Source organism: Phyllobates terribilis, unplaced genomic scaffold (assembly GCF_046119375.1).
Source record: "Phyllobates terribilis strain yellow unplaced genomic scaffold, ASM4611937v1 Scaffold_6__1_contigs__length_29720123, whole genome shotgun sequence".
NCBI lineage: Eukaryota > Metazoa > Chordata > Amphibia > Anura > Dendrobatidae > Phyllobates > Phyllobates terribilis.
Genome location: NW_027362766.1, coordinates 12,001,460 through 12,014,861, shown reverse-complemented (window position 1 = coordinate 12,014,861; position 13,402 = coordinate 12,001,460). Strand labels below are relative to the sequence as shown.

Below are 13,402 nucleotides of genomic sequence, written 5' to 3'. Positions count from 1 at the left end.
CCTTGGTTTTCTTGGCTGTGTGCTTTGGGTCGATGTCTTGTTGGAAGATGAAATTACGACCCATCTTAAGATCCTTGATGGAGGAGTGGAGGTTCTTGGCCAAAATCTCCAGGTAGGCCGTGCTATCCATCTTCCCATGGATGCGGACCAGATGGCCAGGCCCCTTGGCTGAGAAACAGCCCCACAGCATGATGCTGCCACCACCATGCTTGACTGTAGGGATGGTATTCTTGGGGTCGTATGCAGTGCCATCCAGTCTTCAAACGTCACGTGTGTGGTTGGCACCAAAGATCTCGATCTTGGTCTCATCAGACCATAGAACCTTGAACCAGTCTGTCTCAGAGTCCTCCAAGTGATCATGAGCAAACTGTAGACGAGCCTTGACATGACGCTTTGGAAGTAAAGGTACCTTACGGGCTCGTCTGGAACGGAGACCATTGCAGTGGAGTACGTTACTTATGGTATTGACTGAAACCAATGTCCCCACTGCCATGAGATCTTCCCGGAGCTCCTTCCTTGTTGTCCTTGGGTTAGCCTTGACTCTTCGGACAAGCCTGGCCACGGCACGGGAGGACACTTTCAAAGGCTGTCCAGGCCGTGGAAGGCTAACAGTAGTTCCATAAGCCTTCCACTTACGGATGATGCTCCCAACAGTGGAGACAGGTAGGCCCAACTCCTTGGAAAGGGTTTTGTACCCCTTGCCAGCCTTGTGACCCTCCACGATCTTGTGTCTGATGGCCTTGGAATGCTCCTTTGTCTTTCCCATGTTGACCATGTCTGAGTGCTGTTCACAAGTTTGGGGAGGGTCTTAAATAGTCAGAAAAGGCTGGCAAAAGAGATCTTTAATCCACACATGTGAAGCTCATTATTCTTGGTGCCTGAACTACTTCTTAATACTTTAGGGGGACCAAACAGAATTCTTGTGGTTTGAGGGGTTGAATAATAAATGACACTCTGAATTAACTTTTAACGTTTTAAAAAAAAACAAAAAAAAAAACAATATTTGCTGCAGTGCATTTCCCACTTCCAGGCTGATCTACAGTACAAATGTCACAATGCCAAGTTAATTCCGCATGTGTCAACCAGCTAAATCAGCAGGGGGTTGAATACTACTTGTAGGCACTGTATATACCAGCCCACCATGCTTTTAAGAAGGCCCCCCCAGTGTACTGCGGAGAGGTGTGACCCTCACGACCCACCTCAGAGAGCCACTGTTATTCTAAGGAACTAGGATGGCACACATATCAGCCACCCTTCAGTCACGGCCTGTGGAACAGACAGTGCCCACCAACACCATCTGAGCCAACCAGATCCCGGCAGAAGATCTTCCACATGTCAGATCCCTAGTTGGTGGCATCTTAGAGGCCTGGCATACAATACACACCGTCACTGGAGAATGTAACCGAAGACCCTTCCCATGTGTTTGACATCTGAACACTGAGACAGTGAACGCTGCTACTTATCGCACCAGTCCTGATGCTGGGGATGAATGACAGTCCTCATACAGGACACACGATGCTTTTTACACCGACCATCAGACTGCAACACCTGGGGCCTCCGCCGCCAGTATATAGGTGTTCAATGTAAAGGTCATCACTCTAGGCCTCATTCAGACGTCCATATTTCATGCACGTGTCCTGGTCGTGTTTTCCACTGATAGAACATGCGTCAATTATAATATTGGCTGCTGTTCACATGTCATTGTTTTTTTGAAGACTGTGTGTCCACAAAAAAGCAGAAACCTGTCTGTTTAGATCCGAATTATGGATCAAAATTACCATAAAAACTCACTGTCTGCGCGGATTGCAATCCATGTACTGTCCATTATTAACATTGCATATGGGTAGGAGAGTGTCAAGGTTACGCAGCCGGGGGTCCCACAGATCCCACCTCTGTCACCAGTTATCAAGGATATGCAGCCAGGGGGTCCCACAGATCCCACCGCTGTCACCAGTTATCAAGGAAACGCACCCGGGGGGTCCCACAGATCCCACCACTGTCACCAGTTATCAAGGATACGCAGCCGGGGGTCCCACAGATCCCACTGCTCTCACCAGTTATCAAGGAAACGCACCCGGGGGTCCCACAGATCCCACCAGTTATCAAGGATACTCAGCCGGGGGTCCCACAGATCCCACCACTGTCACCAGTTGTCAAGGACACAGCCGGAGGGTCCCACAGATCCCACCACTGTCACCAGTTGTCAAGGATACGCAGCTAGGGGGTAGCACAGATCCCACCACTGTCACCAGTTATCAAGGATACGCAGCCGGGGGGTACCACAGATCCCACCGCTGTCACCAGTTATCAAGGATACGCAGCCGGGGGTCCCACAGATCCCACCACTGTCACCAGTTATCAAGGATACACAGCCAGGGGGACCCACATATTCCACCACTGTCACCAGTTATCAAGGATACGCAGCCGAGGGTCCCACAGATCCCACCACTGTCACCAGTTATCAAGGAAACGCACCCGGGGGGTCCCACAGATCCCACCACTGTCACCAATTATCAAGGATACGCAGTCCACAGATCCCACCGCTCTCACCAGTTATCAAGGAAACGCACCCGGGGGTCCCACCGATCCCACCAGTTATCAAGGATACGCAGCCGGGGGTCTCACAGATCCCACCACTGTCACCAGTTGTCAAGGACGCCGCCAGGGGGTCCAACAGATCCTACCGCTGTCACCAGTTATAAAGGAAACGCACCCGGGGGGTCCCACATATCCCACCACTGTCACCAGTTGTCAAGGATACGCAGCCGGCGGGGTAGCACAGGTCCCACCACTGTCACCAGTTATCAAGGATACGCAGCCGGGGGCCCCACAGATGCCATCGCTGTCACCAGTTATCCAGGATACGCAGCCGGGGGATCCCACAGATCCTACCGCTGTCACCAGTTATCAAGGAAACGCACCCGGGGGTCCCACAGATCCCACCACTGTCACCAGTTGTCAAGGATACGCAGCCAGGGGGTCCCACAGATCGCACCACTGTCACCAGTTATCAAGGATACGCAGCCGGGGGGGTAGCACAGATCCCACCACTGTCACCAGTTATCAAGGATACGCAGCCGGGGGCCCCACAGATCCCACCACTGTCACCAGTTGTCAAGGATACGCAGCCAGGGGGTCCCACAGATCGCACCACTGTCACCAGTTATCAAGGATACGCAGGTGGGGGGTACCACAGATCCCACCGCTGTCACCAGTTGTCAAGTATCCGTGGCCGGGGGGGTACCACAGATCCCACCGCTGTCACCAGTTATTAAGGAAATGCACCCGGGGGGTCCCACAGATCTCACTACTGTCACCAATTGTCAAGGATACGCAGCCGGGGGGGTACCACAGATCCCACCGCTGTCACCAGTTATCAAGGAAACGCACCTGGGGGGTCCGACAGATCCCACCGCTGTCACCAGTTGTCAAGGATACACAGCCAGGGGGTACCACACATCACACCGCTGTCATCAGTTATCAAGGATACGCAGCCGGGGGGTACCACAGATCCCACCGCTGTCACCAGTTGTCAAGGATACGCAGCCGGGGGGTACCACAGATCCCACCGCTGTCACCAGTTGTCAAGTATCCATAACCGGTGGGTACGACAGATCCCACCGCTGTCAACAGTTGTCAAGGATACGCAGCCAGTTGATCCCACAGATCCCACTACTGTCACCAGGTGTCAAGGAAGCAGCCAGGGGGTCCCACAGTTCCCACCGCTGTCACCAGTTGTCAAGGATACGCAGCCAGGGGTGGTCCCACAGATCCCACCGCTGTCACCAGTTGTCCAGGATACGCAGCTGGTTGGTCTACTAAACTGCTTGTGCATGCCCTCATCATCTCCCGCCTCGACTATTGCAGCATCCCCCTCTGTGGCCTACCTGCTAACACTCTCGCACCCCTCCAGTCCGTCCTCAACTCTGCTGCACGACTCGTCCATCTCTCGCCTCGCTACTCCTCTGCTAAGCCCCTTTGCAAATCCCTTCACTGGCTCCCATTTCCCCAGCGCATCCAGTTCAAACTACTAACACTGACCTACAAAGCCGTCCATAACCTCTCTCCTCCGTACATCTCTGAACTAATCTCCAAATATATTCCCTCACGTAATCTCCGGTCCTGCCAAGACCTCCTTCTCTCCTCCACACTTATCAGTTCCTCACGCAATCGCCTCCAAGATTTCTCCCTAATATCCCCCATCCTCTGGAATTCTGTGCCTCAACATGTCCGATTATCCACCACATCCGGATCCTTCAGACGGAACCTGAAAACCCATCTCTTCAAACAAGCTTACAGCCTGCTATGACCCCGCTGCCGCCTCAACAACACCGGAGCTACTGTAGCCCCCCAACCTACTGTCTCCTTCCCCATTCCTGTAGAATGTAAGCCCCCTGAGGGCAGGGTCCTCTTCCCTCCGTACCAGTCTATCATTGTTAGTCTGTTTACTGTAGTGATATTCTTATTTTGTATGTAACCCCTTATGTACAGCGCCATGGAATCAATGGTGCTATATAAATTAATAATAATAATAATAATAATAAAAAAATAATAATACTATCTGCTGAGCCTTTTATGTGTAACTGGCTATCAGAGATGTTCAGAAGCAGGAACATGTTTCCCTATGTGGATATGCTGGAAGATGTGGATTTCCTCACAAGCAGATTTCCTTTATTAGTAAATTACTATTTCACTCAATATTAAAACATATTATGCATATATACTCCCATATTAGATCACACCCTACAGACATATGCCTTGACCACAATGGAATTACCAAGCTCAGTTCCCTCAATACCCATGGAGAAATGTATCAGTTACCAAGCTCAGTTCCCTCAATACCCATGGAGGAATGTATCAGTTACCAAGCTCAGCTCCCTCAATACCGGTAGATGAATATATCATTTATCAAGCTCAGTTCCCTCAGTACCAGTAGATGAATATATCATTTATCAAGCTCAGTTCCCTTAGTACCAGTAGATGAATATATCATTTATCAAGCTCAGTTCCCTCATTACCAGTAGATGAATATATCATTTATCAAGCTCAGTTCCCTCAGTACCGGTAGATGAATATATCAGTTACCAAACTCAGCTCCCTCAATACTCATGTAGAAATGTATCAGTTACCAAACTCAGCTCTCTCAGTACCGGTAGATGAATATTTCATTTATCAAGCTCAGCTCCCTCCGTACCGGTAGATAAATATATCAGTTACCAAACTCAGCTCCCTCAATACCCATGGAGAAATGTATCAGTTATCAAACTCACCTCCCTCAATACCCATGGAGGAATATATCAGTTACCAAGCTCAGTTCCCTCAATACCCATGGAGGAATGTATCAGTTACCAAGCTCAGCTCCCTCAATACCAGTAGATGAATATATAATTTATCATGTTCAGTTCCCTCAGTACCGGTAGATGAATATATCATTTATCAAGCTGAGTTCCCTCAGTAACAGTAGATGAATATATCATTTATCAAGCTCAGTTCCCTCAGTACTGGTAGATAAATATATGAGTTACCAAACTTAGCTCCCTCAATACCCATGGAGAAATGTATCAGTTACCAAACTCTGCTCCCTCAATACCGGTAGATGAATATATCATTTATCAAGCTCAGTTCCCTCAGTACCGGTAGATGAATATACCATTTATCAAGCTCAGTTCCCTCACTATCAGTAGATGAATATATCATTTATCAAGGGCAGTTCCCTCAATGAATATATCAGTTACCAAACTCAGCTCCCTCAATACCCATGGAGAAATGTATCAGTTACCAAACTCTGCTCCCTCAATACCGGTAGATGAGTATATCATTTATCAAGTTCAGTTCCCTCAGTACCAGTAGATGAATATATAATTTATCAAGCTTAGTCCCCTCAGTACCGGTAGATGAATATATCAGTTACCAAACTCAGCTCCCTCAATCCCCATGGAGAAATGTATTAGTTACCAAACTCTGCTCTCTCAATACCGGTAGATGAATATATCATTTATGAAGCTCAGTTCCCTCAGTACCGGCAGATGAATATATCATTCATCAAGCTCAGTTCCCTCCGTACCAGTAGATGAATATATCAGTTACCAAACTCAGCTCCCTCAGTACCGGTAGATGAATATATCATTTATCAAGCTCAGTTCCCTCAGTATCGGTAGATGAATATTTCAATTACCAAACTCAGCTCCCTCAATACCCATGGAGAAATGTATCAGTTACCAAACTCGGCTCTCTCAGTACCGGTAGATGAATATTTCATTTATCAAGCTCAGTTCCCTCCGTACCGGTAGACAAATATATCAGTTACCATACTCAGCTCCCTCAATACCCATGGAGAAATGTATCAGTTATCAAACTCACCTCCCTCAATACCCATGGAGGAATGTATCAGTTACCAAACTCAGCTCTCTCAGTACCCATGGAGGAAAGTATCAGTTACCAAGCTCAGCTCTCTCAGTACCAGTAGATGAATATATCATTTATCAAGCTCAGTTCCTTCAGTACCAGTAGATGAATATATCAGTTACCAAACTCAGTTCCCTCAGTACCGGTGCATGAAACTATCAATTTCTGAGGTCAGAGCCCTCAATATCATTGGATGAAAATATCAATTACATAGCCCAGGTTTATTAACATTCGTAGATGAATATATAATTTACCATTTACCAAGCTCAGTTTCCGCAATACAAGAAGATTAAAATATGACTTGCAGAGAGTAATTCTGTTAGGCTCAACAAGTGAGATGGATTTACTAAACTGCAGGTCGAGGTGTATACATGGCTGAGGGTGATGACACAGCACTGAGGACCAAGACAAACGGATATGCTGGATGACAAGCAGTAAGCGGAGCAGGACACACTGGAAGCCACAGGAAATTGCAGAGTTGATTGCAGCAGAATGTGAATAGACAATAAATAACCATTCATTATGCTTACAGCATACTATCGGTTAACAAGCAGGTCTGAGGAGAAGTAGAAATCACAGAAGACATGAATGTAGCTGAAGAAACTGGTTAATGCTAAACGCCAAAAAAACAGCAAACAAAGGCAACTGACTGAATACTGGTCTAAGTGCACCTTTAAAGGCCTTGGATGGTGACGTCAAGTAGTAAAACCCGACATGAAGCACAGCAGAGGAGGTAGCCATAGGGGAAGGGAGCGGAGGCCAGCCCTGGATGCACAATAGGAGCGTAACACGTTCCCTTGATACCCATGAATGAATATATCAACATGAAGCTGAATTGCTTTGATACCTATAGACAGTGTCTAAGGCTGTGTGCACAAGATGAGTTTTGGTGAGTTTTTGACTTTTTTGTAAAATGAGGCGGAAACGCACTAAAATCGCTTGCGCGTTTTCTAGCTGTGGGTCTTTTTCATCTAATGTAAGTCTAAAGGAAAAATCTGCACATAAAACTCAGCGTCCTCGCAGGAGACATTCACATGTTGCAGATTTCAAATCCGCGTAACTGTATTATTTTCTACGCTTATGTATCTGGTGCATTACGGCACCTTTCATAATTGTTTGGTCACTAGGTGGCGTTGTCATTGGACTTGCATTTGACAACCATGACATCCCCTATATATAGTCTGCCCCCTGCTGGCTGTGAAGGGGATGACAGGACGGGTCATCAGTGCGGCACCTGGTACTCCATCGCCATCCGTTGCCTCAGCTTCAGGGCAATCTCCCCGATCAATGTCCAGTACTCGTCAAAACCGATCTTCCCGTCCTTGTCGACATCTAAGGACTGGAAATGTTTGTTGATCAATTCCTTGTTCGATGTGAACTGGGGACAGAAAAACAAAAAATAACAGCAGAATAGTCATGTCCAGTGTAATATCAAAAGAGGAGAATCCATAAACCTAAAAATACAAACACCCCCTGCGCTGCCGCAGAAGAAAGACTAACAGATCCAAGGCTGACCCAAGACAAGCCTCAAAATACAATAATTACTCTAATCAGATGCTCCTATACAGCATTAGAGTCTACAGATAGTATTATAGCAGTATATTATTCTACATAGGGGCAGTATTATAGTAGTTATATTCTTGTACATAGGAGCAGTATTATAGTAGTTATATTCTTGTACATAGGAATAGTATTATAGTAGTTATATTCCTGTACATAGGGGCAGTATTATAGTAGTTATATTCCTGTACATAGGGGTAGTATTATAGTGGTTATATTCTTGTACATAGGAGCAGTATTATAGTAGTTATATTCTTGTACATAGGGGGCAGTATTATAATAGTTATATTCCTGTACATAGGGGCAGTATTATAGTAGTTATATTCCTGTACATAGGGGCAGTATTATAGTGGTTATATTCTTGTACATAGGAGCAGTATTATAGTAGTTATATTCCTGTACATAGGAGCAGTATTATAGTAGTTATATTCTTGTACATAGGGAGCAGTATTATAGTAGTTATATTCTTGTACATAGGAGCAGTATTATAGTAGTTATATTCTTGTACATAGGGGGCAGTATTATAGTAGTTATATTCCTGTACATAGGGGCAGTATTATAGTGGTTATATTCTTGTACATAGGAGCAGTATTATAGTAGTTATATTCCTGTACATAGGAGCAGTATTATAGTAGTTATATTCTTGTACATAGGGAGCAGTATTATAGTAGTTATATTCTTGTACATAGGAGCAGTATTATAGTAGTTATATTCTTGTACATAGGGGGCAGTATTATAGTAGTTATATTCTTGTACATAGGGGGCAGTATTATAGTAGTTATATTCTTGTACATAGGGGCAGTATTATAGTAGTTATATTCTTGTACATAGGGGGCAGTATTATAGTAGTTATATTCTTGTACATAGGAGCAGTATTATAGTAGTTATATTCCTGTACATAGGGGCAGTATTATAGTAGTTATATTCTTGTACATAGGGGGCAGTATTATAGTAGTTATATTTTTGTACATAGGGGCAGTATTATAGTAGTTATATTCCTGTACATAGGAGCAGTATTATAGTAGTTATATTCTTGTACATAGGAGCAGTATTATAGTAGTTATATTCTTGTATAAAGGGAGCAGTATTATAGTAGTTATATTCTTGTACATAGGAGCAGTATTATAGTAGTTATATTCTTGTACATAGGGGCAGTATTATAGTAGTTATATTCTTGTACATAGGGGCAGTATTATAGTAGTTATATTCTTGTACATAGGAGCAGTATTATAGTAGTTATATTCCTGTACATAGGAGCAGTATTATAGTAGTTATATTCTTGTACATAGGAGCAGTATTATAGTAGTTATATTCTTGTACATAGGGGCAGTATTATAGTAGTTATATTCTTGTATATAGGGAGCAGTATTATAGTAGTTATATTCTTGTACATAGGAGCAGTATTATAGTAGTTATATTCTTGTACATAGGGGCAGTATTATAGTAGTTATATTCTTGTACATAGGGGCAGTATTATAGTAGTTATATTCTTGTACATAGGGGGCAGTATTATAGTAGTTATATTCTTGTACATAGGGGCAGTATTATAGTAGTTATATTCCTGTACATAGGAGCAGTATTATAGTAGTTATATTCTTGTACATAGGAGCAGTATTATAGTAGTTATATTCTTGTACATAGGGGGCAGTATTATAGTAGTTATATTCTTGTATATAGGGAGCAGTATTATAGTAGTTATATTCTTGTACATAGGGGGCAGTATTATAGTAGTTATATTCTTGTATATAGGGAGCAGTATTATAGTAGTTATATTCTTGTACATAGGAGCAGTATTATAGTAGTTATATTCTTGTACATAGGGGCAGTATTATAGTAGTTATATTCTTGTACATAGGGGCAGTATTATAGTAGTTATATTCTTGTACATAGGGGGCAGTATTATAGTAGTTATATTCTTGTGCATAGGAGCAGTATTATAGTAGTTATATTCCTGTACATAGGGGCAGTATTATAGTAGTTATATTCTTGTACATAGGGGGCAGTATTATAGTAGTTATATTCCTGTACATAGGGGCAGTATTATAGTAGTTATATTCTTGTACATAGGGGGCAGTATTATAGTAGTTATATTCTTGTACATAGGAGCAGTATTATAGTAGTTATATTCTTGTACATAGGAGCAGTATTATAGTAGTTATATTCTTGTACATAGGAGCAGTATTATAGTAGTTATATTCTTGTACATAGGGGGCAGTATTATAGTAGTTATATTCTTGTATATAGGGAGCAGTATTATAGTAGTTATATTCTTGTACATAGGAGCAGTATTATAGTAGTTATATTCTTGTACATAGGGGCAGTATTATAGTAGTTATATTCTTGTACATAGGGGCAGTATTATAGTAGTTATATTCTTGTCATAGGGGGCAGTATTATAGTAGTTATATTCTTGTACATAGGAGCAGTATTATAGTAGTTATATTACTGTACATAGGGGCAGTATTATAGTAGTTATATTCTTGTACATAGGGGGCAGTATTATAGTAGTTATATTCTTGTACATAGGAGCAGTATTATAGTAGTTATATTCCTGTACATAGGAGCAGTATTATAGTAGTTATATTCTTGTACATAGGAGCAGTATTATAGTAGTTATATTCTTGTACATAGGGGGCAGTATTATAGTAGTTATATTCTTGTATATAGGGAGCAGTATTATAGTAGTTATATTCTTGTACATAGGAGCAGTATTATAGTAGTTATATTCTTGTACATAGGGGCAGTATTATAGTAGTTATATTCTTGTACATAGGGGCAGTATTATAGTAGTTATATTCTTGTACATAGGGGGCAGTATTATAGTAGTTATATTCTTGTACATAGGAGCAGTATTATAGTAGTTATATTCCTGTACATAGGAGCAGTATTATAGTAGTTATATTCTTGTACATAGGAGCAGTATTATAGTAGTTATATTCTTGTACATAGGAGCAGTATTATAGTAGTTATATTCTTGTACATAGGGGCAGTATTATAGTAGTTATATTCTTGTACATAGGGGGCAGTATTATAGTAGTTATATTCTTGTACATAGGGGGCAGTATTATAGTAGTTATATTCTTGTACATCGGAGCAGTATTATAGTAGTTATATTCCTGTACATAGGAGCAGTATTATAGTAATTATATTCCTGTACATAGGGGCAGTATTATAGTAGTTATATTCCTGTACATAGGGGCAGTATTATAGTAGTTATATTCTTGTACATAGGGGCAGTATTATAGTAGTTATATTCTTGTACATAGGAGCAGTATTATAGTAGTTATATTCTTATACATAGGAGCAGTATTATAGTAGTTATATTCTTGTACATAGGGGCAGTATTATAGTAGATATATTCTTGTACATAGGGGGCAGTATTATAGTAGTTATATTCTTGTACATAGGGGCAGTATTATAGTAGTTATATTCTTGTACATAGGAGCATTATTATAGTAGTTATATTCTTGTACATAGGAGCAGTATTATAGTAGTTATATTCTTGTACATAGGAGCATTATTATAGTAGTTATATTCTTGTACATAGGAGCAGTATTATAGTAGTTATATTCTTGTACATAGGGGCAGTATTATAGTAGTTATATTCCTGTACATAGGGGCAGTATTATAGTAGTTATATTCTTGTACATAGGGGCAGTATTATAGTAGTTATATTCTTGTACATAGGAGCAGTATTATAGTAGTTATATTCTTATACATAGGAGCAGTATTATAGTAGTTATATTCTTGTACATAGGGGCAGTATTATAGTAGATATATTCTTGTACATAGGGGGCAGTATTATAGTAGTTATATTCTTGTACATAGGGGCAGTATTATAGTAGTTATATTCTTGTACATAGGAGCATTATTATAGTAGTTATATTCTTGTACATAGGAGCAGTATTATAGTAGTTATATTCTTGTACATAGGAGCAGTATTATAGTAGTTATATTCTTGTACATAGGGGCAGTATTATAGTAGTTATATTCTTGTACATAGGGGGCAGTATTATAGTAGTTATATTCCTGTACATAGGGGCAGTATTATAGTAGTTATATTCTTGTACATAGGGAGCAGTATTATAGTAGTTATATTCTTGTACATAGGGGGCAGTATTATAGTAGTTATATTCTTGTACATAGGGGCAGTATTATAGTAGTTATATTCTTAAACATAGGAGCAGTATTATAGTAGTTATATTCTTGTACATAGGAGCAGTATTATAGTAGTTATATTCTTGCACATAGGGGCAGTATTATAGTAGTTATATTCTTGTACATAGGGGGCAGTATTATAGTAGTTATATTCTTGTACATAGGGGGCAGTATTATAGTAGTTATATTCTTGTACATCGGAGCAGTATTATAGTAGTTATATTCCTGTACATAGGAGCAGTATTATAGTAATTATATTCCTGTACATAGGGGCAGTATTATAGTTGTTATATTCCTGTACATAGTGGCAGTATTATAGTAGTTATATTCTTGTACATAGGGGCAATATTATAGTAGTTATATTCTTGTACATAGGAGCAGTATTATAGTAGTTATATTCTTATACATAGGAGCAGTATTATAGTAGTTATATTCTTGTACATAGGGGCAGTATTATAGTAGATATATTCTTGTACATAGGGGGCAGTATTATAGTAGTTATATTCTTGTACATAGGGGCAGTATTATAGTAGTTATATTCTTGTACATAGGAGCATTATTATAGTAGTTATATTCTTGTACATAGGAGCAGTATTATAGTAGTTATATTCTTGTACATAGGGGCAGTATTATAGTAGTTATATTCTTGTACATAGGGGGCAGTATTATAGTAGTTATATTCTTGTACATAGGAGCAGTATTATAGTAGTTATATTCTTGTACATAGGAGCAGTATTATAGTAGTTATATTCTTGTACATAGGGACAGTATTATAGTAGTTATATTCTTGTACATAGGGGGCAGTATTATAGTAGTTATATTCTTGTACATAGGGGGCAGTATTATAGTAGTTATATTCTTGTACATAGGAGCAGTATTATAGTAGTTATATTCCTGTACATAGGAGCAGTATTATAGTAGTTATATTCCTGTACATAGGGGCAGTATTATAGTAGTTATATTCCTGTACATAGGGGCAGTATTATAGTAGTTATATTCTTGTACATAGGAGCAGTATTATAGTAGTTATATTCTTATACATAGGAGCAGTATTATAGTAGTTATATTCTTGTACATAGGGGCAGTATTATAGTAGATATATTCTTGTACATAGGGGGCAGTATTTTAGTAGTTATATTCTTGCACATAGGGGCAGTATTATAGTAGTTATATTCTTGTACATAGGAGCATTATCATAATAGTTATATTCTTGTACATAGGAGCAGTATTATAGTAGTTATATTCTTGTACATAGGGGCAGTATTATAGTAGTTATATT

At 40.7% G+C, this 13,402-nt stretch overlaps 1 protein-coding gene across 2 annotated transcripts in view; it reads right to left on the bottom strand.

The window, feature by feature from the left end:
- Positions 1 to 13,402, bottom strand: part of LOC141152744 (protein S100-A16-like) — a 65,781-nt gene that overhangs the window by 1,274 nt on the left and 51,105 nt on the right. For both annotated transcript variants that reach the window (XM_073637374.1, XM_073637375.1), the window contains exon 3: positions 7,640 to 7,783. In XM_073637374.1, the coding sequence (XP_073493475.1) occupies positions 7,640 to 7,783 (144 nt within the window). The remainder of the gene's footprint in view (positions 1 to 7,639; positions 7,784 to 13,402) is intronic.